Genomic DNA, 27,539 nt, shown 5'->3' with positions numbered 1-27,539 from the left:
AGCTTCTGAGTTCATGAAGACGGCACATTTTCACAGGAATGGTTCCCATTTTTCACTGGATTTTGTTTGGAACTGTTATAAAATGCAGATCAACATGAACATTAAGAAACCCCTAAGGATGTTTCTCTAGCTGACCAGAAATCCGTCTTAAGCCCTGAATCCCACAGATGTGGTCAAAAGGAATGTTTTCAAGGTGGAACTGTGGAGATAACTTTCTTCCTGTGAGGAGAAGCTTCAGAAAACGTTATTGTAGGTGCAGCCACTCCTCACTTCACCAGGGTACTTATCTCCTGGGACAATCAGCCGGTGGCTCAGAGACCTTGACCGTCTGCAAAGCAGGACTGTAACTGTGAGAAAAGCCGAAGGAGGATCAGTTCTGAGGAAGAAAACACTTCTGTGCATATTTCTGCTCTGAGGAAACCGTTGGCTTTGACCTGAAGGTCGACTCCAATCATCCAGGAATGAAGAACCACGGATAAACTTCAGGCGTGAGGAAAAAAAAGATCAAAGCCCAACACCGCAAGCATGGTCATTATTAAGAAGGGAAGAGCAAAGGAAAGTTTCCTGGCAGCACTTTGGCTGTTAACCTAAGCTGTAGTTTGCAGATGACCTTTCACTTTTTCAGCAACAGTTCTTTTGTGTTTTATGGCCTGCTTCTTACCCCAAACTAGGATGAGGGAGTTTTCCGAGACACTGTCCTTAGCAGATAAGGAAAGGATGCTGTTTGAACTAAAAACATGCCCAACAGGCTCAAGACACGACACCCCTAATGAACTTTTCAACTTTTTTCTCTGCTTGCAAATTGCAAACTCCTCCTGGTATTTTCAATTGAAGGAGCACGGAGAGCTGCATTCTTTGGAGAGAAAGAAGGTGATGGCAGTCCTCCGTCACATTTGTGCACATCTTTTTTGTGCACAAGAAACTTCACGTGTTGGTCTCTTACAGATGAATTTATCTGACAGTCCTGCTTCCTTCAACCTGCAGTGTATTTCATGCAGAACCTCCTCTGTTATGTGGACGTTGAGCAGATCCGTGTTCCCCTAACCCCAAATATCTCCAGGGACAGAGCAATATTTTGTCTGCCTGTTTCACTGCTAGGGAGAGGGAGTGTCTTGCTCTGCATGACCTGTAAAAGCAGGCAGCAGGAGGGGCGGGGCCAGAGAGCCGCTCAGACAGCACTGAAGCATGTTGCTTGTGCTGCTGTTCTGGATCGGGCTCGCTGGGACCCAGCAGGTCCAGCACCACAGCTCCACCGGAACAGGTCCGGCTTTGCTTCCTTCCTTCCAGCCTTTCATCTTTGGGAAATCTTCCACATCACTTTCTCCTTGGGTGACCTGTTCTGTTCGGGCGTAGATCGGCGGGTGGAGCCGTGCTTTGTGGATGATGCGGTGGCAGCGCTGCGTGAAGCGCTGCAGACTGACGGAGCGCTCTCCAACAGCAGCCTCACCCTGTTTGGAGCCTGCAGAGCGCCGGATCCTTCCTCCCGCTCCACCTTGTTGGTGCTTTCAGAGGAGAGGCGGAGATGGCCAGATGGAGGTCTGAAGGTCCGGCAACCAGCTGCAGGTGAGGATCCTTCGTGCTGCCTCAAGGAGCATTTCTCTGCATCACATCTCCGTCTGTCTGTCAGTGTTTGCAACAGAGGAGCGAGGGGTCGTCACCCTGACCTTTGACCTCCCAGCATCCTCTTTGCTGGAGATGAACTTGCTGCTGCTGCTGCTGGCCTTTGAAAGCCCCGCCGCTGCTGGAGACCTGGAGGTCACGTTCAGCAGCCGCTTTCTGCTGCCACACTCACAGGTGAAGAAGAAACAGCGGCGCTTTTGGAAAGAAAGCCGTTCTAAATACAATTCAACCCCTGTATGGGATTTCAAATGAGATGTTTTTAAGAGGTTCTGATCCCTCTCTGGTTGTGCTCCGTTTTACCTTCATTGTTCTGATCTGTGATCCTAATGGATGCTCTTGTCTGTAGTCTGCTTGTATCTCAGAAGGAACCCTCTATGTTCTCCTGATGGGCAGATCTTCCAGCAGCAGCTCTCAGCACAGATGGACAATCAGCGCTGAAGCAAAATCACCAAGAATGAGTAAACTGGTTTTAAATGATTATACTGGATTCACATGAGTAAACTGGTTTTAAATGAGTAAACAGGTTTTAAATGATTATACTGGATTCACTGGATTTTTATTTTTCCACTTTTGTTTGCACAGGAATAAGGTTTCACACATTTCTCTTCGTTTCAGACCAAAACCTGATAGACGCCATCATTGGTGGGAAACCTGGAGGTCCGGTTGGCGTGACGCCACTTCTGCTTTTCACAGGAGAGGAAGGAATCAATGGCAGGTTTGCTCCCATTTTGGTTTTCCTTCTTTCCAAGCGGATGTTGTGGACTTCAGACGCGCCTCCTCTGTTTCAGCCGTCCAGCTGCCTTTGGTTCCTCCGGGGTTCCTGTGCAGACCTCATTCGTCTGTGAACTGAGGAGGTTCCTGGAGGGCGTCCTGCCTCAGGACCAGGACAAACAGCCACTGCTCCAGCTGGACTCCCTCCAGGCCCTGCCCCCCCTTCCCCTGGGCTTGTCCTCCAGTGAGACCCTGCTGGCGGCGCTTATTAATTCTTCTGCTCCAACTATCTTCTACTTCAACAACTGGGGCTCCAAGTCTCAGGGCCTCCGGGGACAGCTGATCCTGTCTCCTGCGCTGTTGGTGGAGCTCAGGCTCAGGCTGGAGCAGAGCGAGATGCTCATTCTGGATCTGGCAGAGCAGGAAACGGTTTCTCCCAGAACCACGGCCCGACTGGAAAGGCTGAAGGACCTCAGTGCTTCTCAGCAGATGGAAGCAGGTGCAGAAGGCAGCTGCCTCGTAAACCCATGCTGAGAACCGTCTGCTGACCACCTTCTGCTCTCCCCTCAGCGGAGAGTCACTTCTGTGCCTTTCTTCTGCTGAAGGCGCTGAAGACGGTGGCGCATGCGTACGACATGACCAGGCGACTGCGGAGCACCAGGGCGGGTCCCGACAGCCCGCCCAAGGGCAACATCTGTGGGCTGAGGAGCCTCACCGTGTCCTTTGAGAAGCTTCTTCTGGGTCCGCAGAGCGCCAACATCAACAACTGCCGCGGGGTGTGCTCCTTCCCTCTGATCAACGGCAACAACCACGCCATCCTGCTCACCTCGCACACGGAGAGCGTGGCGGAAGAGCGCGCGCCCTGCTGCGTGCCCGTGGCCTATGACCCCCTGGAGGTCTTGGACTGGAATGATGAAGGCTCCTTCCTGTCCATCAAGCCGGACATGATCGCGCGGGAGTGTGGCTGCCGCTGAGCCCCCCCTCTGTGAGAAGGGGGAGTCATACCTACTTTGTTCTGAGGTTCTGATTCTATTCAGCGTCACACATCCGTTCACTGTTAAAGTTGTGAATCCAGTTTTCTGACGTTCTCGTGGAACCAAATGAGAGTCGGATGTTTCCATGTGTTTCTGCGTGTATATTTATCCACACATATATATGTATGTGTGTGTGTGTGTGGGGGGGGGGGGGGGGGTATCTGACTATGCACTCAGAGAGGGAACAGGACTAGGGCATGGGGATTTAAGATGTTTCTTTTTTCCATTTTTTTTCTCTCTTGTCCTGTTTTTCCTCCAAAGCTCGTGTCAGAAATAAAACATCACAACCAAAGAACTCAGACCAGAACTCAATTCTAGGTTTTTCACTGAAGACACAAAATCCAATATTAAATGAAAGATCGATTCATTCCATAAACGATTCTGAACCGGTTCTGCAGCCGTGGATGAACACTCTGGCATTGATTTAAATCAAATAGTCACTGAACTGACTGTGAAACAAAGTTCAGAATGTTTATTTTATTCAGGAACCATCCATCCGTTCCTCTGGTGGATCATTCTTTATTCTTCGATTTCAGGATCACTTTGTTGCCTAAAAGTTTTTTTCTTCTTCGTATCGCTCCAACGTCCTCGGATCTCCACCACCACATCAGACTGTCCCACATGGAGATCTGCAAGAACAACAGAAGACGGACAAGCTCCTGTTCGCCACATGTGCTGTTCTGATGGACTCTGCAGTCAGAACGTCGACTGTATCAGAGGACTGGACTGATCAAGTGTGATGTCATAGAAACGGTTAACTTCCAGTTCCAACCAAAGGAAGTCAAGTCAGACACCATTTTCTCGCGATACGGACGCGCCCGAAATCTGTCTGAGTCAACGTTTTTATGACAACCACTCTGACCTATCAGGAGTGAGCTTGTTGGAAGGCCACCCCCCTACCATTTGAAAGCAGGCTACACCAAATCTGTCAAACCTTTTTTAACCCTTTTGCTATCTTAGATGACCCCACCCTTGCATTGACGTGTTCTCCCTACCATGACAAAGGTGGATAAAGGTGGAAAGATTTCATGTAATCCATGGACACCAGTGAAGATCACAAATCATTGAAGAAAAAAGGTTCAGCGCATTGTCTAGTGGGTCTAGATGACCCAACTCCCAACGTTAAAGTGCCTAGGATAGCACAAGGGTTACTAGTTGGTAATGGGGTGCAGGAGGCTCTGCCTACTTTTTTAAAGGGCATCTGATTGGTCAGTTTATAACTTGCAGGGGTTGACATAGCCCTGAAATTTGCACTGGCCCACAGGGCCAGTAGTTTTTGAAAGTTACTGGCCCGACACCGCGCACAGCGAGACCCGCCGCTCCGCAGGTGCTTGCAACTTTAGGGGGGTCCGGGGGCATGCCCCCCGGAAAATTTTAATATGGTGCAATTTGGTGCATTCTGGTGACATCTAGCACTTATTTATACACTTTTCAATGACTAAAAATAGAGAATATCAAACTTAAATCTGCTCTAGTCTGTTTCAGATGTTTTGAAGAGAGCGCTGCAGTGTAGTAGTTAACACTAGTTCAGAAGTTTTCATGCTGCTTTTAATCACTGCTATTTCACATTTGTTCCTAATCAATAGTTAAGAAGTTTTATTGACTTTTTTGCCCTGACTGCCTTAAGGTTCTGCTTTTTGTTACTGTTGCAAAGTTACATTTACTTTTTAGTTACTTTAGTTACCTAATTAAATTAAATAATTGAAAAATTAAATACAATTAAATTACTGAGATCATTCAGCTAACTAGAAATACTTACTGCTTACAGTGTTGTAAAGAAAAACAAAATTAAGTAGTTTGACATTATACTCCATTTGAGTCTGAGATTCAGGTATTTTGAGTTGCCTTTGATTCTTTGACATTCAGCTTAAAGCTTAGTGCATACAGTTTCATCTTCAATGCATTCATTAAATATCTTGCTGTCCATAGCACTAATTCCACCCGTCACTCCATCTAACATATTCCTATCTATTCCTGCCATGTCTTCCACATCTCTGACATGCTTCAGTCTCTCTTCAGTGACGGTGTTGGATTTATGATCATCGCGGTGAAAAACCACCAGGGGGCGCGCTGATATGTGTGTCAGTTTAAATATATCTGCCTAAAATGTAATAATAACCCACTGGCTTGTTCCTTCGTTGTTGCTGTTTAACATTGTTTAGTATTGAATTGTTACATTCAATAAAGTTTGAAAAAAAATTGAGTGAGCGCGTGCCGCGTGGTGCTCGGCAGTGACAGCCGCACGCGCAGGCGGGAGAGGAGGAGAAGAGTGATAAAAGGTTTCCCATAGAAACCCTTGAAGTCTGAACACAGGACTAGCAGAAAAGGTGAATTATAAAGACGAGGTAAATCTACACGTTTTCGCAAAATATACTTTATTGTAAAAGGTGAAAAATGTATTAATTGTTAGATATTTTAGTGGCCCGAGTGGACAAGTAAAAAATAAAGTCTTGTGGTCCGTACTGCTCGAAAAACAGGACCGGGCCAGCGGACAAATGGCTATGTCGAGCCCTGACTTGAACTACATAACTAATAGGAAAATAAGGATTATCGAGAACATGTCATAAAAAAGGTATCAGATCTGAAATGGTTCTTCTGACCAATAGAATGAGCGGTTTCTTTCTCTATAGAAGTCTATGGGGGGTGAGAGGTGGGGGGTCACTCAGTCCAGTTCTCATATAAAGTCAATGGTCAGCACTGAGCCATAACCATAACTTTGAGATGACAAGAAGAGAACACTGGATCCAAACAAAGAATTGGGGCTTTCTAAATGATCTTTGCTTCCTCATGTTCCTCCTTTTCTCAAAGTTCACTAAAAATCTGACCAGATCCTGAAGCTGCAGATGGTACCTGAGCAACTGAACCGGACTGCAGACTTCCACAGAGAGACCGGATCCCAGAGTCCTCCACGAACGCATCCACGGCTTCTGCGTGGGAACAGAGCGGCTCACGTGGTACCCTCCAAACAACACTGGACCAGCTTCTAACAGAACCCGACCAGCGCCACCTGGGAGCAGCAGGGCTCACCGTGCAGAGTGTTGATCCCTGAGCTGAGCAGCAGCACAGCCATCGTCAGAAGCAGGCAACGGTTCATGGTAAAGCCTTTCCACGGGTTCCGAACCTCCCGCAGGTCCTCCAGCGAGAAGATCTCCTCATAAGACACTGGAGGAGCATAAACAGGTCGGAGGTCAGGTCAGAGGTCAGGTCGGCTTCCATGCTTGGCCACAAGTCCTCTTACTTCTGCTGGTCGAGAGGTCGCTTCCTAAAAGAACCAGTGACAGCATTTTCCGTCAGTGTCAGACCAGAAAAGAGACACGTCTGCAAAACTGCAAAGGCGCAAACTTCCACGCTGAACCAGAACCGTGGAGTTCAGGGCGCGTGGACGGAAGCTGAACTCACCTGCAACGCTGTGGGTCACGTCGTCCGTTTGTCCGTGGACCCCGCTGCTGTGGAGGCCCGAACCTTTGACTGACAGGAGCAGTTGGGAGATGGGGGTGGAGACATGAGCAGCAGCTTCTGCAGACTAATGATGTCAAGCCAGCCTGCTCTTGTCAAACGCCTGTCATGTGAGCCCTCTCTCAGAAACAGTGTGACACTTTCTTCCATACATTGGGGACAAGGACTTCCTTTCAAAGTAAAAGCAAAGTGTAAAGCACTGTCATTCAATTTATATGTATACATGTGTGGAAATTAGCAGTTTTTGTTTTACACATATGTCAACATGAAGTAAAAGTGCATTAATACAGAATTTCAATTGGGGCCCATTTTAAAACACCACATCAGAACATTCTGAAAGTTATTTTATGACATCACTAATTAGGACACTCTCAGTGAGAAGTGAAATGACTCTGTGGAAACTAGGAGTTTTTATTTGATCTATATGTCAACATTGTAGTAAGAACACATCAATACTTGATTTCGATTGGGTCCTGTTTTGTAATTCCACATCAGACATATGTAAATGCAGATACACACACACAGAAATTGAATGATGATGCTTTACACTTTGCTTTTACTTTGAAAAGAAGTCCTTCTTGCTGTTATCCCAATGTATTGAAGAAAGCGGCACACTGTTTTTGAGAGAGGGCTCACTTGACAGGCGTTCGACGAGACCGTGCTGGCTTGACACCAGTTGCAGACTGGAAGGGCCAGCAGCCACGACGAATCAAAGTAAAAAAAAAAAAAGTCAATGTCAGCTTTATTGTCAAATATGCTGCATACACAAGACACACAGCACAGATGAAACTACTTTCCTCTCACCCCACAGTGCAAGCAGCTTATAAAATAATAAAATAAAATAGATAAAATAACAGTAATAATAAGAAGAAATATAACAGCAATCTAAACAGTGCAAAAGAGCAATGAGATGGTTAAAGTGGCAGTTTAAAGTGGCAACGGTGCTAAGAACCATAAGTAGATGAGTCGGTGGTGGAAGTCTTTGGTGAAGGTGATGTTCTGAACAGGAGTGAAAGTTTTTCAGTGTGAGTTTGTAGCAGGGAGTGGAGGGGGTAGAGGGGGGAGGGCAGGGAGGGAGTTGAGTTTCCTTATCGCCTGATGGAGGAAACTGCCCTTGAGCCTGCTGGTTCTGGCCTGGAGACTTTGCAATCTCCTCCCTGATGGCAGCAGGAGGAAGTACAGGCGTTATTGGGCTTTCGTGGCCAGTGATGCAGTGTTGTGGTTCCAAGACAGGTCTTCGGAGATGTGCACCCCCAGGAACTTGGTGCAGCTCACCCTTTCCACAGCAGCAGCATTGCTGATCAGTGGAGCGTGCTGGGTGTGAGTTCTCCTGAAGTCCACAACCATCTCCTTTGTCTTCTCCGCATTCAGGTGGAGATTGTTATCTTTGCACCACAGAGCCAGCCTGCTCACCTCACTTCTGTTCGTGGTCTCATCGTTGTTGTTGATGAGACCCACCACTGCTGTGTCATCCGCAAACTTGATGAAGAGGTTGGACCAGGAGTAACACGGAGAAGATCTTGTCCTTTATCAGTGGATCTGAAGGAGTTTAATGTTAAACCAGGAGGATTTTTCCTGATGAACTGAAATGAGGGTTTTTGATGTAATAACATATAATATATTAATGAAACCACTGTCCAAAAACATGCTCCTTGGGTTAATTGGTTGCTTTAAGCGTGCATGGGTATGTGATTTGTGGCTCTGCAACAGACTGGCGACCTGTGCGGGATGTCCCCTGCCACAAATCACACACACTAAATCATGACTGTTTATTATTTTAAATAACGTTTTTTTCCAACACATTCATTCATTTTAATAGAATACTTTTAGCCTACGTTTCTTTTCTTTTGTCATTTGTTCTTGATTCTAATATTCCAGCTGCTCAATCTTCACCCGAATCCAGAACAAAGCTTCTGTTCTGGATTCGGGTGAAGATTGAGCAGAATTGAGACAGATTCAATTCAATGCAATTTTTATTCATATAGCCCAAAATCACAACAACAGTCGTCTCAATGGACTTTGTACCGGTTATTGTAAAGTAAACAGAAAATCATAAGGATCATGAACATGACATAGAATTCAATGGGAAATTTCTAAACTGAACTAACTAAACAGACTAAAATAAACTGGGCATCCCTGCACTTAGACCCTCCTTCTCGGTAAGGACAAACTAGAGCCAACTGGAATCTGGAATCACTCCCACTCTTCTGGAGGGGAGTGGGAAAGAGGGACAGTACATGAACCTCACCAAACAGAGGAACGGAGAACTGAATAATAGATAAATGATCAACAATAAAGGAGAGAAGGACAGTAGAAGTAGACGAGAATAGAGGACACAACCCCAGTGCACCACACTTTCCCCAGCTTCAAACTTTTTGTTGTTAAGTTATTATCAAGTTTAATTTAAACACGTTAACCCTGAACTTCTGTGTTAGCTTCACTTCACCGGCTCCCAATTCATTCATTTTTATAACTTTATAACTTGATTCAACTTGTTTCAAATATTTTAGATTTTACTATCAAAAAATGTAAGAAAATCATCAGAGCGGAGAGTAACAGGGATATGTGGTTCTACTGAGCTCTGACTACCGGTTAGTCTGGCTATTGTACTAAAAAGAAATCTTGGATTATCTTGGATCTTGGGTTATTTCTATTCTCTGTTAGTAAGGTTGCATAGTACTGGAGTTCATGCTAGATAAAGTTTAACAACTTTCAGTAAACCTCATGCAGCTGCTGATACTGCAGTATGGAACCTCATATAGCATTGCCAACAGGGGGTGTCTTTGTTTGGGGAACTGAATGCGTGCGGCACATGCGCGGATTCTAACAGCTGTGTTTGGAGGACACAAGAAAGTTGTACTTTTAGTGATGTTTCAAAAGCCATTTATGTTCAGCTGAAGAGTCTGAATTCGCTCATTTAGGACTGAAGGTTCCTGAATGTTCGCTCAGTAAGTTTGTTCTTAAATCACTGACAGCAGACAGAGGAGCTGAAATACGTGGTAGGCAGGCGGTTCAAACAACAGAAAACATCGTTTCACCACACGAACACGTTCATAATAATGTTCCCCTCATGCCGCTGGTTAAAGGAAAGCAAACGACTTCCTTTTGTCCAAATGCAATTAAACAGAGAGGTTGTATTTAACAGTAGGAAGACACCTGTCAGATAACCACTTTCATTCTTTTGTTTGCCCTCTGTTGTTACTGTCATGTCTTTTTTAAAATCTTGTGTTTTGCTGGAGAATTGCTTTCTGTCTGTTTGTTTGTATAGGACTAGGATGAAACATAAACAGTCCAAAAAGGTGACTAATTTGAACAACAGACTTAAATCTCACAGCTGAACTTTTGAATGTTTCTTTTCTACAGAAATCTTTGAGTCAAACTGGTTGAAACGGTCCGGATTTGATTATTGCAGAAATTGAATTGAGGTTTCGGCTCATGAAAACAGATGACACCATGTTTTCCTGCCTACGTCACAGAGAAGGTGACCAATGAACAGCCGCCGCCCCCTCGGCCCGGAAGAAGCATAGCGACTGCGCCAGGCAAGTCAGACAGAGACGGAGGATAGCGCGAGCAGCCGGTGAAGACGCTGGCCGGATGGTTAAATCTCACCTCCAGACGATTTTGAATAGTCATTGTTTTGCCAGAGAGAAAGAGAGGAACCCACGGACCATGCCTGTTGTTGAGGAGCCCGGTAACAAAGCCACGAGCGGCAGGTATGATGACGTCACTTCTCGGCTATCAGTAACCCGCGGCCCAAAGAAACAGCCACACGGACTAAATCCTGGAATGCCCTTAATTATTGACAACTACTGCACTCTGGCCACTTTCTACTAAACCCCGCCTCCAGTTGTTTTTCATTAAACATTAATATAAAGAATTTGGCCAACACCCAATTTACTTTAACACAAATCATCAGAAAGCAGACGGATGACAGAATGCTAAAGGCTAATGCTAACCTGAAGGCCAAACACAACCGATAGGCCCCGTCTGTGTGCTCACTGTGCTGGGACTCCTGTTAGCATCAATTCTGGACTTGAAATGTTCGTTTTAAGAAATTAAAGCGATTTTGGTCATTTATTTAAATTGCATTTTAACAACTGTCCGTCTAAACATTAGCGTCAGCTGTAGCTAATGGCCTGGTTGCAGGTGTCGCTGCTGGACTCTTTCATCATCATCATGATGTGTCGCTAAACCGCAGCTGTTGTGAATGTTCGTGGATCAGAATAATTGCTGTAAGCTGTTTAGAGCGGCTCTAAGCTGCTCTAAGCTGCTGCTGATCGGAACCCCCGGTTTGGGCCTTCAGCTCGGAGCACCGGAATAATAAATTCCTGCCTGGATGATCATTTCAACGACTGTTCAATCCAAACAGTTGATGTTTAAGTTTGTGGAAAATCTCCTACATGACACAAAAAACAAAACTTTATATTTACAAAACTGTTCTGTTGCAAACATCAACGCTGTTAATCAGTTACTGGATGATAAAGGGGGCAATAGTCCAGTTATGGTCATTTCATAACATCGTTGACCTCTAAAAGGATTTTCAGGTCTTGCCTTTTTGCCAGGCCACAGTTAAGATTTTATTTTTTAAATCTGTCTTGCCTGGATAAACAAATGTTAAGGTATTAAATTTGAGCTGGTTTAGATCTGATCCACGTGGTTTACATTTATTAGCACATAACATGAAATTTGAACATCTAAATTGAACTCGATAAGTTTTAATTTGGGGGAATTAGCTTTATTGAAAGTTATAAATAGACATTAATGCTGCACGATATGAGGAAATCTCACGATTTGCGATATTAGTGATCAATATTTCAATGACAATATAACTTGCGATACATTGGCAAATAGCAAAACAACTAAATACATTATTTCCAATTGACTGCAACAGTTTGATTTAAATAAGAGTCAGCATAAGAAATCGCACTCAAAATGACCCGTGTCTAGATGGGAGGCGGGCATCTAACATCAAAGGGGTCCATCTGATTGCTCAAATGCAAAAAGGGATGCATTTGATTCATTAAAAAAAATCAAGCTATTGTTTTAGCACATTTAAGGTATATGCAGATTGCACAGCTTGATATTGCGATAACGACACATTTACAATTTATTGTGCAGGCCTAACTGTCAAGTATAACATATTTGTTGATTTTTATTTTTTTCTCCCATTTGTTAAAGTTCTTTTTGTTTAAAGCCTACTAGCGCCAGGCGAGGAAGGGGTCGTTCCCGCTGTGTTAAAGTCGTAGCTATTCAGCTGTACAGTTTAGATCCAGATTCCGGCTCAGACGAGGAAAACAAAGACGTTCATGGATCTATGTGTCTGCAGGTGGATGCATCATAATGGGGGCAGAGCAGGGAGACTGAGGCTTCATTTTTGTATAAATGTCCTCCATCATCAGGAAAAGGCCACAAGAACGTGTTAAAAACACCAAAAACACAATATTCATCTCTGTGGGTCTCTGGAGCAGCTGCAGAAACATCAGCCAAGTTAGAATTTAAAAGGCACTCTGAAGCAAAGTTAAGACTTGTTTGAAACATTTGTTTAGTGTTGACAAATAAGAATAATTTTCAATGCGTGTAGGGGATATTACCATGATCTACTTGTAAGCCAGGCGTAGCCGAGCGGTCCTACAGTAAAAACACTTAACTGTGTTAAAACACCTGATTTCCTGAAGTTTAGATTTTTTTGTTGAGTTTTTATCTGAATGTTTCTGGACGAGTCGTATCCCGAATCATGGAGAGCTGAGACTAGAAGGAACAACGGTCTCTGCTCAGTTCTGTAGTCGGTCATACTGGATTTCGACGAGCACAGGTTTGGGTTTGACTGGTGACCCTCTAGTCTATTCCTCCCTCATGGTGGCCTCATGTGTTGGTTTTACTCTCCAGCATCTCCAGTTCCAGGGGGTGCTCCCGCTGTTCCAGTAACCCGTGTCCGGGGCCTCTGTGGTGCTCCTGATGCCCCTCTCCCACCCCTGAAGATCCCAGGTGGGCGAGGGAATGACCAACGGGATCGCAATCTTTCAGCTAAGCTGCTTTTCTCTGTATGTGAAGCTGCCTCAGACATTACTGTTTCTGGAAATGTTGTTCTATTTAGCGGGTCCTGGTCTTCCTGCAGGATGCTCATCTGCTGGTTTTTGAGGAGCCTCCCCCCGCTAACAGCCGAGTGCGCTTCCTGCTGTTTGAGCCCCGCCGCTCTGAAGGCAAGCAGTGCTTGTGGAGGGCCGCGCTGAAAGGAGCCAACCTCTATGTGGAAATCCCTCCAGGCGCTTTGCCCGAGGGCAGCAAAGACGGGTCAGTCAAGAACAGGACAAGTTCACATTCTCCACACTTCAGGAAATGTCTGATTCTGTTTTTCCAGATGAAAAAAGTGTTTTGTCTATAAAAGAAGTGAAACTTTTGGTTTCTTAAAGTTTAGAACTTAGAACTTTTGTTCACATATATCTAACATTAACAGATGCAAAGAGCCAAAAGAAAAATCCATAAAAAAATTAACATTTCATCAGAAATGACGTAGTGACCCATGTGACCTCACCGCCATGCATGCACAGAGAGACTCCACACGATGCAGGCAGGTCTGCGGGGGCTTCAGGTCCAGGTTCTGTTGAGTCGTATCCGGAACCTTCCATCTCAAGAAAGAGTTTCTCTCCGTCTGAGTCCGCACTCACACCGCCAGACCCATGAACAATAACATGCTAACCACCAGAAACTGCAACGCGAGATCGAGGAAATCCAGAAGGTTCTTTAACGCTGCATACACACCAGGCTTGTGATGCCCTTTAGGAACGCGCTAAGCAGGCGTTCTTGAATGCGCTTTTAGCACACAGCGTTCACACAGGTCTGCCTCTGCCAGATACCAGCGCATGTACCCACAGCTGGAAGAGGCTTGGTGTGAAATGCAAAGCGGTGTAAATCTGGTGAATCTATTTCTATACATGAAAGGCATCATGGAATTCCAGCCGGACCCAAACCGCAGTTTTTAATCTCTCCTTTATGAGCAATTTACAAACGGTTAATACTTCTGTGAAATAAAAGGGCCGCTATCCATGTGTCAACCCCCCACCCTACACACACACAAACACGCACGCTCACACAGGATTGTGATCCGCCCTGTTCGGGATCCGATCTGATCGGGATCTTCTTTCTTCTGCTTTTCAGTTTTGCACTTTTGCTGGAATTTGCAGAAGAGCAGCTTCAGTCAGATCACGTGTTCATCTGCTTTCACAAGAACCGCGATGACAGAGGTGAAGCTTCCTCCATGTTTTATGAATGTAAACAATAGAGGTATAGGATAAACCAGGACAGATGTTGGTTTGGTACAAAGTGTTGGTGTTTGAAGTAAAAACCTAGATTCATCAGAAAGAATGCAGATGTGCTGTTAGTTTAGAGGGAAAACAGGTGAACCTGTAGTAATACCTCTGAAAGGGTTAACTGTGTGTGTGTGTATGTGAGGCACCACACACACAGTTAACCCTTTCAGCTTCTCTCAGATCCAAACGAACCAGCAGACGGAGGGAACATGCAGCGATTACCTTTAACTAGTATTTCCTAAAGATTTATCGTTCTTTATTATTTAATAAGTACATTTTAGCGTGTTAACTAGTACTTTCAGAACTTTTTGCTACTATTTAGTACTTTTAAAATCATTTATAGTAGTTCATTTGAACATTTTGACTACTTTTGGACATTCTGTCTTGTACTAGTTAAAGTTTAAGCTAGTACTTGTTAAAGGTATTGTGAGGTAACCATAGCTGTTCTTCCTGCAGTGACGTCTTTTCTTTTTATTATGTTAAACACATCAGACGGAGCTGCACAGCTGTAAAAAACTTTTAGTTCAAAGAGGACAAACTTTGATTCTTTGTCAGTAATCCAGAGGTTTTTCATTCTGGTGAATCTTCTGCCATCAGCTTCTCTTCCTGACTGACGGTTCTGTGTCTCGTCTGTTCTCAGCTCCTCTGCTACGAACGTTCAGCTTCCTGGGCTTTGAGATTGTTAGACCGGGTCATCCCCTCGTCCCGTCCCGCGCCGACGCTTTCTTCATGGCTTACAGCATCGAGCGAGACTCCTCCGATGACGACTGAAGTCCCGCTCAGCAGTTAGATGTTCTTCACTCTAGATTCCTCTCTGTGCTGCGCTTCTGTCAGATGATGCCGCTTAGTTTTTGATGTGCGCCCCCCCCCCCCCCCTTTCCTATCATGCAGCATATTAACGATAGACTGATATCTTGCTTGTGATGTTGTCGTGATCATCAGTGGAGTAGCTGGGTAATATTTTTTATTGTGCATGATTTGATTCCGGTTCTTTCCATAGGTATTTGCATGTTGTACGTGGATTAAATAAACATGTTCTCCCTGCAGGAGTGTCTGCTTTCCATCAAAAACACAAACCCAAACCGACCACCTGTCCACAGCCCCGGATGTTTGATTCCTTTCAGCCCTGACTGACTCAGAAAGTCTCTGAGATCCCAGACATGTCCAGGTTTGAATCACAAACATGTTCAGAGAAACGGATGATGAGGAGCAGTAGATCAGCTTTGGTGTTGCCGGGTATCCAGTCTTTGGTCAGACTTGAGCCTCTTTGTTCAGAGACTCCCACAGCTGTGCGGCGACGCTCGCCACCGTCTCTGGATCCGTGAAGGCCAGGAACTGCAGACGCATGCAGTCCTCCCAGTCCGGGAAGAGCTGCTCCTGCTTCAGGGCGGCCTCTGCCATCTGCATCACCAGCAGAGCTTGTTTGGTCATCAGCCAGTGGTGCACAGTGACGGTTGAGGGGTGCAGCCCCTGTGGCCCCCAGAGAAGCACCTGAAGCGTGGCCGCTGCGTTGGTCATCTGGAGGTCGCCCTCCTTCTGGAGCAGCGAGGAAAGGTGGCGGAGGGCTCTCTGGTAGAAGCTGCTTGAAGCTGGACCTGGACGGACAGCTGCTGGGCTCTCCAGAGGCAGCAGGCAGAAGTCAATCAGAGCTCCAACCTGGTGTTTGATGTAGACCAGAGGCTCGGCGACTGGAGAGGACTTTGGCGTCAGGACCAGCCGGGGGGAGCCCCACGTCTTCCATAACAGCTGGATCCCTCTTTTTTGCTCGTTTACTTCCTGTGTGGCCTGGTTTCTTCCTCCATCTGGTCTCCTCGGCCAGACCAGGAAGATCTCCCGGGGATTGAGCTCGGCTGCAGCTCCGCTGTTGCTGTGCAGGTGTTGTGATCCCATCAGGATCTGCAGCAGCAAAACACACACCTGTCTGCAGTAACCTGAACTCCCGGGACGCTGCAGAGCATCCTGGACAAAGTCTTCCAGGGTGGCGAGCGGCAGGTCCCTCTCAAGGCTTACGCTGAACCCCCCCTTAAGAAGAGACAGAACTGTGCTTGGGCTCTCACTGGTACTGCAGCCTGACCCTGCAGGATGCAGCGGGTGGCTGCAGCTCTGTGTCAAGACTGCTGCAGATTGAAAATGAACGATAACGTCTCGCACGTTGGCGTGTGGCGGCGTGACTTGGGTTTGAGCAGAGGAAGCCTCGGACTTTGGGGTGCACACCTGCGGAGGAACCGAAAAGAGACAGAGGTGAAATGAAACCCACGGCAGTTTCTGCCATCCAGAGAGAAGCTGCAACAGCTGAGACGGCGCCGGCCAGGAAGTCGCTCTGGGTTTGGGTTGAACGCTTGCAGAAGTTGATAAAGATCGACATGTCACTGAGGGCTCTGCAGATGGAGAAGTGGCAAAGCAGCAGCTGCACATGCTCAGAAGGAAGCAGCAGGTGGGTCTTACCCTCAGACCCAGAACCCTCTCTGGGAACCTGGAGCTGTGCAGCCTGTAGAACGTCTGGTCTCCGACCCGTTTGGGCTCGTTCGCCTGACACTGTAGGAAATCCTGCGTCCCGCGTGAGCCGAAGACCCCCCCTGCCGCGCCTTTCTGCAGCCACCGGGCCTCCACGGCCTGCGCAGTGCTGCGGAGGAACAGGAGGTGGCGATGCTGAAGCCGCTGGGAAACCATGTTCTGGTCCGCAAAGTTCTGAAAGAACACGCACAGATGTTCGTCTGAGGTGTGGAAGGACAGCTGGGAGAAAGACGGAGAGGTGAAGGTGGAGTCTGCCGCTGGCGCAAATCCCTCCCCCTCTTCACGGACACAAGAAGCCGTCATGTACAGGGGGTTGTCAAAGTTCAGATAACGTCTTTGAACAGGAGACCATGGAGGACGGGGCAGGGGGGGCGGCGACGATGCACCGGACCCGGGAAGGGACAGGGTGCGGGTCAGCTTTTTCCTTGGGATGGGTGGGGCCATTCCCTCTGAGAAAAACCTCGTCTCATGTTTGGAAGCATCTGAGGAAAGAAAAGATGGACGTGAGGAGCGGCCCTGAGGAGCGGACGGAAACCTCTAAGAACCGATGACAAACGCTAAGAAAGGAGAACTTCAAGAAGAACTGAGCTAAAATCTCTAGGAGAAATTACAAATGAAACATTATTTCTGCCCGTCAACAATTCAAAGACATAAGAACACAAGACAACCCCCCCCCCCCCCCCCACCACCACCACACACACACACACACAAAAATAAAACTTTCAAAATGGTTTGAGCTCCAAACTTTATCTACTGCGTTATGGTAAAAACGTTTCTCGGTTTTAACAAATTCCATCTCGAGCGTTTGCTAAAAAGCTTTTTGGTCCCAATTTGTTGCTGTTCCCTTCACTGTAAAGATCAGAAGGTTGTAGAACACCCCCTCCCCAGTTCTCCCCAACAGAAAAACGTGTGGTTGGAGGAGCCCGAGCCGGCTGTGAACCCACCGTAGCGCTGGTGAATGGGGCACTGAGGGGCCTGGCAGTCCTGGGCGTCGGGGAAGACGGCGTCGTTTGCTGAGCTGAGGAGAACGCCATCAGAACTGGAACTGGAACACCTGTAGGCAGAAGAGCCGAAGCACTGAGCCCTTCATGCCAACGTCTGTGGGTCTCAACCACGTGGGTTCTCCTAAAGCTGCAGGTGACTGAGCAGACACTCATCGCAGGCGACAGTTCAGCTCTCAAACATTTCATGCAGGTAACATCCACACGCATGTGCTTTTGTGGGGCTTACCTGTGCTGTTTGAGGGGCAGAGCTGGCGGCTGTTGCTCCGCTGCGCCGCCAAAGGTAGCAAACGCCATCAGGAATGCAGAAAGCAACGGGACCTGCGGCTCCTCGTCTCTCACGCCGTTGATGGTCGGGGTGAGGCTGCAGCGGCGCTCCCCTCAACGCCTTTTGTCGTCTTCACCGTGGTTCTCGTCAGACTCACTTCCACAGGTTTGCTCTCATCACTGTCTGAGGTTGGCACCGGAAAACGTCTGCTCTGAGCTAACCTCAACCTGCCAGAATGAGGAAGAAACGTTGCAGCAAAGGCTCAGAGTTTGCTGCTTTCTGTTCTGAAGTCTGTCTACAGCTCTTGATGCTCTTTTAGCCACTACAATGAGCTTTTGGCTACAAAGACTCCCAGTTTTTTCAACTTTAGGGAACTGAAGCAGCTTTTTTTTTTTGCAGTTTCTGAGCTGCACACGTCCTGTTCTGAAATCCTAGTTCTGCTCAAAACAAGTGACTCTGTGATAGGCAAAGCTTTTCCTGAGCTCTTAACCTTTGTGCTACCTTAGATGACCCCACCCTTACATTAACGTGTTCTCCCTACCATGACAAAGGTGAATAAAGGTGGAAAGATTTCATGTAATCCATGGACACCAGTGAAGATCACAAATCATTGAAGAAAAAAGGTTCAGAGCTCTGTCTAGTGGGTCTAGATGACCCAACTCCCAACGTTAAAGTGCCTAGGATAGCACAAGGGTTACAGAACAAAGCAGATGACGCTAACCTCCAGAGGAGCCAATGCTCTGGCAGTGTGGTGTGGAGCGTCCAGGTGGGTTTCTGACTGAGGAGCAGAGATGGGAGGACCTCCCTGAAACAAAGAACGAGCAGCAGAGGGAGCTGGGAGCGCATGACTCCAGCAGGCAGCTGAAGAGCAGAAACCTATCGGACTCAAAGGAAAACTTTGACTAAAGGTCCAGAAGAAACTAAAGCACAACTAAAGATGGGTTATCCAGTTCATCAAGGAGCCACCAGGTGGCGTCTCTCGAGCTAATAGTCCCGTCCCCATTCCCTCCAGAGTAAAACATTCAGCCTGATGATGGAAAGACCCTTCCAGGTCCAAAAGGCTTCTTCAGCTCTGGGTTACATCTAACCCCCCTGACAGATGAACTTTGACCCACACCAGTTTGGCGACATATCTGGCTATAATGGCCAGATAACCTTCTGACCTTCCCGCTGAATCCATGGCCACCTGCGTTTGGACCCACAGGTCGCCGGCCTCCTGGTCATACTTGTCATTTTCATCTGTTTGTTCTGAAACTGAAACATTTCTAATACGGAGGATCTGAAAATCTCAGACGGTTTGAATAAATTCCATAACCTTTTGTTTCATAACGTTTTGATGAAGTCTGAACGTCCTGATCCCGGTTCTGTCTCATGATTCAGCCTCTCGTCTGAATAAAACTGTTGAAACCGTTTGGAAAGAGACCTGAATAAAAGGCAGAGCTGTGAAAAGCTGTCCTCCCCTTTGTTATGTAAGACACTTAAACGCGGGGGTGTACTTCTGTTTGATGAAAATATCTGCGGACTCTGAATCCATCTTTGTTCTGCTTTACCGAACAGTTTCAATTCCATGAAGAAACTGTCTAACATTTAGATCAGATTTACATTTTAGCGAGATTTTTAAGAAAATACCTTTCTGTGACACAAACCCATAGGCAGCCCTCCCCCCCCCCCCCACCCACAAACAAACACACACACAGGAACCTTTGTCAGTAATAAAGTGCTGTGCATGATGTTTGTGCGAATAAAGTTTTCCAAATAAACTTGGATTTGTACGTGTAAACTTGTACTTTTCTGATAAAGAAGAAGCTTTATTAATCCCGAAGGAAATGAAAAAGCAGCCAGCTGCTTGAATTCAACACACACAATAGAATAAACAATAAAAAGAATAAAGCCATAAAAACTCATTATTAAAATCTATTAGTAAAACATTTAAAATATATAAGAGATCCATGATTCAGAAATTAAAGTTCAACTTTTGATGTTCTGTCTTATGGCACGAGGGACAAAAGACGTCCTCAGTCTGTCTGTGGAGCTGTGCTGGACAGCAGTCTGCTGCTGGACACGCTCCTCCTGGTGAAGCCTGGTGCAGTGGGTGTGAGGTCACAATGGCCCTGAACCTAAACAAAGTCCTCTGCTCCGCCACGTCCTCCACTGGGGCCAGTTTCAGTCCAACCACGGAGCTCACGTTATGGAATAATTGGTTGAGCCGTCTGCACCAGCACTCCACAGCATGGAGGAGGACACTTCTTACCACAGATGGATACAACGTGCAGGAGTTTGGAGCAGATGTTTAATGAGCGCAGCCGAGAAAGTACAGCCGGGACTGGCTCTTCTTGTAAAGGTGGTCTGTATTGGTGGTCCAGTCCACCTTGTTATCCAAAACGACCCCCAGGTACTTGAACTGTACCATCTCCACGCTGTCTCCCTCAATGTATATGGGTGGAGGTGATGGAGGCTGCTTTCTTCTCATTTCTTTGGTCTTCTGCACATTCAGCTGCAGCTGATTCTTCCTGCTCCAGGCCACAAAGTCCTCCAAAAGGCCCCAGTACTCCCTTTCCTCTCCCCCTTTTATTCAGGCCGCAATGGCTGCATCGTCTGAAAACTTCAGCATATGGCAGGTTGAGGTGATGTGGCAGAAGTCAGACGTGTGCAGCGTGAACAGAGCAGGAGACAAAACAGTGCCTTGCGGTGCGCCAACGCAACTGAGGGTATTGAATATGGCTCCCCCCATGCGGACATATTGCAGCCCGTTGGTTAAGTGGTCTGTGATCCAGGACACCAGGAATGGCTCCACAGCCGTCTTGGTGAGCTTCTCTTGCAGCAGATGAGGTTGTAAGTATTAAAGGCACAGGTGAAGTCAAAGAAAAGCATCTTCACAGCACAACCTCCGTCATCCATATGAGGGAGTGGGATGTAACAAATAGAGGACAGCGTCCTCTCCCCCCACTCTCTCCCTGTAGGCGAACTGCAGTGGATCTTGGTCATCCTGCACCTGTGGCTTCAGCTGCTGCAGCACCAACCTCTCAACGATCTTCATTACATGCGAGGTCGGTGCTACAGGCCGTTATTGCCGTGGGGATTCTTCACCTTAGTAATGAGGATTATGCAGGACGTCCTGGTGCTTTCCGTGCAAAGTCTGCAGTTCCTTTCTCACCTGTGATATGATGTGAAGGGGAGCATTCATATTTTGCAGATGAGTGGCATGGATCACATGCAGGAGTGTGGAGGTGGATTAAGGAATGGAGGAGTGGAGAGGGCTCAGTGATGAGTTTGGTGGAGATCGGGCTGATTTTGGAAACAGTGGGGATGACAGGTGAAACAATAACCTAGTAAAATAGGTATTCAGGTCTCTGGCTTTTTCAGCGCTTCCCATAACCACACCAGTCTCATTCTTGCAGCCTGTGATTGTTTTCTGATCACATTTCCTTGATGCTGTTTTCTTTCAGTTTCCTCACATGTGTAGAGGTGCGCGTGTTTGGAAATGATTCCAAACATTTGTCTTGATTGTGTGTGTATTTTTTGGTTGTTATTTCCTGTTGATTCAAACAATTTCATCAAATCTGCATTGGTTCCAGATTCGGTCAGATGTTCTGGGTTCGGTAGGAGGAACCTGCGGTTCTCCTCCTTCCTCCCTCAGCCGAACCGTGGTGCAGTTCTATTGGCTGGCTCTGGTTAATTGGCGGGCTGTGTTTATTGGATAGCGCTAATTGCTGCCTCTGCGCGCACCTGTGCTGCTCGGCCTCAGCAGCGCGTGCCGCACTCATAAGCGCGCCGGATCAGTGGGTGTCCTCGCGGCTGGCAGCAGGATGGCGTGTGGAGGCCGCGTGGAAGCAGCAGAGCGGGGCGGAGAACAGAAACCGGAGGTGGTGGTGTTTGGGCTGAAGCGCCTTCTGGTTGAAGTTTCCATCTGATTGTTTTATCTTCTGCCCTTGAAGGACGCCGTGGTGGCGACGCGGGACGCCGTGGCGACGCGGGACGGCGGGCTGCGCGCGCTGCTCCGCGGCCTCTTCTGGCCGTTTGGCCTCGTGGTTCGTGTCCGACCATCACGGAGCTTCTTGTTAGTGATGAGTTTCTAACGCTGATTGCGGTTGCAGGTTCGAGTCTGCTCCAGGGCCTGGCGGCTGCTTGCCTTTCAGGAGCCTCACATGGTCACCGCGGTCTCTGCACCCCCACGCCCCTGCCGCCGGAAGCGCCTGCGCCGTGTGACGCGCGCGCTGCTGTCCGTCCTGCCCCGCTGGGTCCAGAGCGCCCTGGGCTTCCCGGGACCCCGCAGCATCGGGGTCGCCCTGTCCCCAGGTGCTGGTTCAACACTCAGCAGTCTGACCTTCAGGGCAGATCTTCTGACCTCTGCATCTCTAACAGAAATCAGAAGTTCTCCCGCCAAACCTGACGGAAAAGGCAGCAAGCGCAAACAAGACGACCTGGATGATGATGAGGAGGAGGAGGAAGACCATCCAAGCTGGGTGGAAGCTCTGTCCAAGGAGCTGGTAGATGATGAAGGCCCTGCAGAAGATCCGGACTATGAGGTTGGTCCAGTTTGTCGTCCTGTGAATGTGGAACTCTTCCTGTAGAACCGACCCATGGTCCGTGTCCTCCAGCCCAGCTCCGTGGAGACGGACACCGACGAATACGCCTCCCACAACAACACGGAGAGCGACCTGGAGCTTTCTGGGAGAGGCCTCGTCATTGAAGATGTGCAGACGGTGAGACGAGTCATTTAAAAATGGTTGGACCTAAAATTAACTAAATTTTATTTCTGAAAGGATGCGGCCCCCCTACCCCCCACTGCTGAATGAAGGACTTCCTGCTGTTTGAATATTTACATTTCTGTCTTTCTAATGAAATAAAGTATTTTATATCCTGACACTTGGTGGTTTTCCACTAGATGGCAGTAAAGTGCCTAAGACAGGTGGAGGTGGGGTTTACAGCTGCAGGTATGGTTAGTTTACCTGTTGACAGGAGGAAACTCAAACGTTAGGACTTGTCCCACTAACAGGACCTGACCTTTGGTCTGCCATCCAGCTCTTTAGCTGGAACATTCTACACTGAACAAGTTTCTTGGAGCTAGTTACTCTAAATGTTTAAAAAGCAGATTAAAGACTTTTGGTTCAGTGGTTTCTCTGCCACCATGTCTGACCTTCAAGGACCAGACCTCCTGTGCCCACTGAGGTCTGACTCTACGCTCAGTGGGTGGTGACCTGCTGCTGCTGCACGATCTGCTCAAACCTTTTCAGGCTCGCCTTCCTCAGTTGGATGAGTGAGCTGTTTCAGCTCTGGTTTGGAGGAGCGTTGCTCCTGCTCAGACGTAGATGAAGAACATATTAGAGGTTGTAGGAGCTGGTTTCTGCAGAAAGGCTGAAATTAAAAACACTACGAGGATTTCTTGGTCTTTGGGAAAATGGACAACTTGATGCTGCAAAAAGACGAAGCCTCACTCTGATCACTTGATCTGCTTTCAGTGTTCCCATGCAGTGGTCTTTATGACGTTTTGAGCAAAAATCAAGTTTTCTAGGACAGTTTCTGCAGAGCAGCAGGCGTTTATTAGAAATTAACCTGAGTTGCGGGCGGGATGGCAGACTAAACCAGACTTTTTCATCTCCATTGGGAGGGGGGGGGGACTCTGAAGGTTCAGAGGTCATTTAGAATGTTTGTTCAGTTTCATGTTTCAACAAATTATAAACGTCACACGGTGTGACTTGGGTGACCAGTCAGCAGTGGAGAAACTGACTTCAATGTTAACCACTGTCTGACCCCCCCCACCCACCCAACCACCACCTTCAGTCTGGAAGGGATTCCAGTCAAATGATCAGCCGTCCCCAGAGGTTTGAAGAGCGTCCGTCACCTTCAGAGTTCAGAGAAGCGGCGCGACCAAAGAGTGAAGTGGACCGTCATTGCAGCAATGAATAACTGCAGATCTTCTGTAAACCAAGGTCACGTCAATGCAGAGGAGCAGCAGCTGCTATGAACAGAGCAGGACCGCCCCCCCCTCCTCGCTGTGGCGATGCAGTGAAGGTTATACCAATCCATTTGAACTCTATTGCCCCCCCCCCCAATTAGTTCTGTTGACATCAGCGATAACGAGCTCAGACGAGAAGAAACATCAGCATCTCACTATTACCCTGCCCCCCTGTTGAGTGTGGGGGGGGGGGGGGCTGCGAGTTGCTGGGGTGTTTGTAGAACACATTCATGGTTCTTGTCCTGATTCTGCATGTCTGAGCCCCTCTCTAACAAACCCCCCCCCCCCCCCCCACACACACACAAACACGCACTCTCCTCTCCGGCACTCCAATCTGCATATGATGTGGGAGGCTATTATCTGAATCCTCTGATCTGATCTGCACACATGCACGCCCACGTCTGTTTCACAGGAGCTGCTGCAAGAAGCTGCACATGAAGGGGGCAGATGTGACCCTGTGGGTGTGGAGATGCAGCAGGAACAGTGATGTTAACTGGATTTAACGTCTGTACATGTATACAAGCCTAACTAAACCTGAGAGGAATTACCCACAAGTCTCTCTGCCTGTGAGCACTCTGTTGAACTACATGTCCTTAACATAGACTGAATAAGAGAACTGGACTGAGTGACCCTGCCCCCCATGGACTTCTGTAGAGAAACAGCTGCTTCTATTGGTCAGAAGAACCATTCTGGATTGGATACCTTTTTTTTTTTTTTTTTAAATATCTTAATCCTCATTTTTAAAATGTTTTTTCCGTTCAACTTATTCAAGTTATAAACTGACCAGATGCCTCAGTAAAATCATCTGGTGCCCAATGGCCCCCACCTCAACCGTTTGACAGATTCTCTCAAGCCGTTTTCAGTGGAAGGGGGGCAAACTTTGAACAAGCTTAATTCTGATTGGCCAGAGTAGTTGCCATAGAAAGTTGACTTAGTCCGACTTGGACCAATCACTGTCGTCTGGTGCTGGGCGTACGGCATTTTCTATGGGTGATGTCACAGTTGCTCAGTCCAGGTCTCTATACAGTTCTAACCTATAGAAAGTCATGGAGATAAGGAAGATCCTGATGGTCGTTGGTTCAAACACAAAGATTTCGAATCTCAAAAGATGGATTTGAACTTTTAGTAGAGAACATTAAATAAAATCAGCAAATCCATAAAATCTTTGCGTAAATGTTTTAAAGGAAGTAGAAAGATGTTGAAAAAGACCCCCCTCCATTCATGTAGACATGTTCAACTACATACATTTCATATAACTGGATATTAGTGAGATCATACATTTAAATGCCACAAAGTTGCATTTTCTGTGTTAATGTGTTCATTATATTCATTCATTGTGATAACATCATCAGTCTCTTACTATTCTAAACGTTTGTATTCGTGTTAATGTACACTGCTGCTGCTGAAATGCATCATCTCTGCAGCTTTCAGGAAAAGACTGAAAAGTGATTGAAAAGTTCATTCTTTTTTCTTTTTTAGAACATGGAAAACTGTTTGGATTCCTCCTGTGATGGACTGGTGACCCCCCCCCCCCCTTCACCCAGCAGTGATGGTCTCCATCATGCGTTACTCTAGAAACAATGCAGCAGGTTCTCTGCTTTGTAGGACCTGATCTGTTGGAAACTTCCGATTAAAACTGAATCCAAATCTGAAAATGAGTGAAAATAATTACCGTATGGACACTAAATCAGGCAGCTACAGACAGCTCTGTCATTAACGCTGATATAACTCAAACCGGCTGTTTGACAGAAAGTCGGAGTCTAGATTCTACTGAGGACTTCCCCAGGAGGAAACTCCTTCTTGAAGCTCCAAAGATCAAATGAATTGATCTCCTGCAGACATCACCTTTATCTCACTGTCATGAAGTAACGAGAAGACGGTAAATATCTACTTTAGTAAGGATGGGGACGATGAGGTCATCGATGAGGTCATGCTGTTCCTGTGGGGTCATGCTGATGGGCAGAAGTGAAATGGTGAAGAAGATTACAGGTGTTTTTACCATGGTATTTGGAGGCTTTTATTTTTTGAAAATAGGATTAAATGCTGCATTTTTGTTAGGACAGGTGACTCGCAAGAAGATGTTGAGACTTTGTAACCTCCTGGTTTTATTATGAATATTTTTTTTACATAATCTCTGTTTGTCTGGAGGGAAATGATGGTGTCGTAATAAACTGCTAAGACCGTTTTTGTTATTCTGAATGAGCCCATGGGATGTTAAGCTGAGATGATGATGAGATCCTTGGAGTTCTTAGCTCCCGTGTTCCTCCTCATCATCTGTGAAGACCAAAGTGCTGATCTGCTGCTTCCGCCCTGAGGAGGAACAGGCGCAGTGATGTGGTTTTTAGCCTGCATCAGAGGAACGGTACAGGAGGGAGCTTTTGGTTTGCAGCTCCTCTCTGTGCTGGCTGCAGGTTTTCTGCCTCAGTCTCTGCAGTCGTGATGCAGCTGCTGCATGTTTACTGCATTAGTTGTTCGGCAGGTGCATGTCCCCTGTTCTGCTGCAGAGTTTAATTTTCTGCCAGCATCAGCTGTTTGATGCAGAAATGTGGGCGGGGTTTCACCTGAACGTTATTCTGCTGTGACAGCGTTTTCTGGGCTGAAAGCCTCCGTTTGATGGATGGCTGCATGTTTATGACATTACAACATTGTCAGCTGCAGCATTACTTTTTGTCATGATGACAGCCATTCTTTGACCACTCGTGGACCTTAGGCTGTGTTTAATTAATTACTGTGGTTTAATTTACTGACCTTCTGGGGCAGTTGTATTCCCCATTCAGCCTTGGTTTAATGAATGGATTTGTCTGCTGCAACAGTCACAGTCTTCCACTTTGATCACTTACCTGCTGCTGTCTTACAGGCAGGGACCAATGCATCGTTATAGTGCAGCTGCATGCGTGGCTGTGGAGATTTCAGGCCGAGCTCGTCATGTCCAACATTTCCTTCTAAACGCCGTCTTTTCATATCTGTTTGAAGGGTGAACTGTCACTCTGGTGTGACTTTTATTCATGCTGTTGCCCTGAGTGTTGCTAACCCCCCACCCCACCCGTGTCGCTGACGCTGGCAGGGAGCCGCCGGGTTTATTTATGCGGCGCAGTGAAGTGCGCAGAGTTGAGATGCTTCATGTCCCTCTTGAGAAGCGCTGACCCGTGTAGGCCAGGCTGAGGAGGTTGGGTTTTGGATTCTGACACTGTCACTGACAGTGACCCAGAAACCCGCAGCTAGACTCACTCCTGTCTTCATGCGTGTGCATGCACCCATGCAGATCATCTTCCACACTGGAAGAACTTGCCTCTGGTTTTGAAACTTTGAAAAAAAAAAGCATTTGAAGAGTTCAAATGTGCTGATGAGGAATGCTTGTGCACTCGCCCTGCGAAGGACTGACAACCCGTACAGGCACACCCCACCTTTGCCCTTCAGTGTCAGGGTAGGCTTCAGCAACCTGGTAGTCCAGAGCAGGATTAGAATCTAGCTTCATGATCATTTTTAGGGTTTAGTTGGGTCTTCTGCTGTTGCTCCATTTTAACATGAAACCCGCTGAAAATGTGCATCTCCCCTTTCTACATGCGTGTGAACATGTGATGCGAACAGCATGGATGTAAGTGTTGGGATGTTTGTGAGGACGTGCAGCTAAAGCACGTCTTCTGGAAATGATCAGAATTTTATTGATTGTTT

General features: G+C 47.0%; 5 protein-coding genes across 8 annotated transcripts; 3 read left to right on the top strand and 2 right to left on the bottom strand.

Moving 5' to 3' along the window:
- Positions 1–869: 869 nt before the first annotated feature.
- amh (anti-Mullerian hormone) lies at positions 870–3,660 on the top strand. 2 transcript variants are annotated; one of them, XM_078945772.1, is made up of 7 exons: positions 870–1,261; positions 1,354–1,563; positions 1,628–1,794; positions 1,967–2,078; positions 2,236–2,335; positions 2,409–2,830; positions 2,902–3,660. In XM_078945772.1, the coding sequence occupies exons 1-7, from the start codon at positions 1,186–1,188 to the stop codon at positions 3,303–3,305; spliced, it is 1,491 nt and encodes a 496-aa protein (XP_078801898.1). In that variant the 5' UTR covers positions 870–1,185; the 3' UTR covers positions 3,306–3,660. The 2 variants fall into 2 exon arrangements, with proteins under 2 accessions (XP_078801898.1, XP_078801897.1); XM_078945771.1 differs by having other exon boundaries at positions 902–1,563.
- Positions 3,661–3,822: 162 nt separating this feature from the next.
- On the bottom strand, positions 3,823–6,992 carry LOC101166463 (uncharacterized). Its single transcript, XM_011473849.4, has 5 exons — positions 6,765–6,992; positions 6,604–6,627; positions 6,393–6,527; positions 6,216–6,292; positions 3,823–3,994 (listed from the first exon to the last, which is right to left on the bottom strand). Coding segments are annotated over exons 2-5 (330 nt in total). The 5' UTR covers positions 6,605–6,627; positions 6,765–6,992; the 3' UTR covers positions 3,823–3,877.
- A 3,339-nt stretch (positions 6,993–10,331) lies between these two features.
- Positions 10,332–15,174, top strand: oaz1a (ornithine decarboxylase antizyme 1a). The gene is given in 6 exon segments (XM_004067708.5): positions 10,332–10,534; positions 12,708–12,774; positions 12,776–12,862; positions 12,937–13,112; positions 13,977–14,062; positions 14,769–15,174. Coding segments are annotated over 6 exon segments (666 nt in total). The 5' UTR covers positions 10,332–10,415; the 3' UTR covers positions 14,900–15,174.
- On the bottom strand, positions 14,977–18,119 carry LOC105353895 (inactive tyrosine-protein kinase PRAG1). 2 transcript variants are annotated; one of them, XM_011473848.4, is made up of 4 exons: positions 17,873–18,119; positions 17,587–17,696; positions 16,574–17,124; positions 14,977–16,342 (listed from the first exon to the last, which is right to left on the bottom strand). In XM_011473848.4, the coding sequence occupies exons 1-4, from the start codon at positions 17,938–17,940 to the stop codon at positions 15,380–15,382; spliced, it is 1,692 nt and encodes a 563-aa protein (XP_011472150.2). In that variant the 5' UTR covers positions 17,941–18,119; the 3' UTR covers positions 14,977–15,379. The 2 variants fall into 2 exon arrangements, with proteins under 2 accessions (XP_011472150.2, XP_078801896.1); XM_078945770.1 differs by having other exon boundaries at positions 15,234–17,124; positions 17,873–18,082.
- Positions 18,120–21,625: 3,506 nt separating this feature from the next.
- Positions 21,626–22,775, top strand: org (oogenesis-related gene). Of its 2 annotated transcripts, none has more exons than XM_004067707.5 (6): positions 21,626–21,774; positions 21,847–21,939; positions 22,006–22,207; positions 22,274–22,437; positions 22,510–22,614; positions 22,675–22,775. In XM_004067707.5, the coding sequence occupies exons 1-6, from the start codon at positions 21,718–21,720 to the stop codon at positions 22,705–22,707; spliced, it is 654 nt and encodes a 217-aa protein (XP_004067755.1). In that variant the 5' UTR covers positions 21,626–21,717; the 3' UTR covers positions 22,708–22,775. The 2 variants fall into 2 exon arrangements, with proteins under 2 accessions (XP_004067755.1, XP_078801907.1); XM_078945781.1 differs by having other exon boundaries at positions 21,703–21,777.
- The last annotated feature ends 4,764 nt before the right edge of the window (positions 22,776–27,539 follow it).

Source organism: Oryzias latipes, chromosome 4 (genome assembly GCF_053564925.1).
Source record: "Oryzias latipes strain Hd-rR chromosome 4, Olatipes_Hd-rR_3.1".
NCBI lineage: Eukaryota > Metazoa > Chordata > Actinopteri > Beloniformes > Adrianichthyidae > Oryzias > Oryzias latipes.
This window is presented reverse-complemented; position numbering and strand designations above follow the sequence as displayed.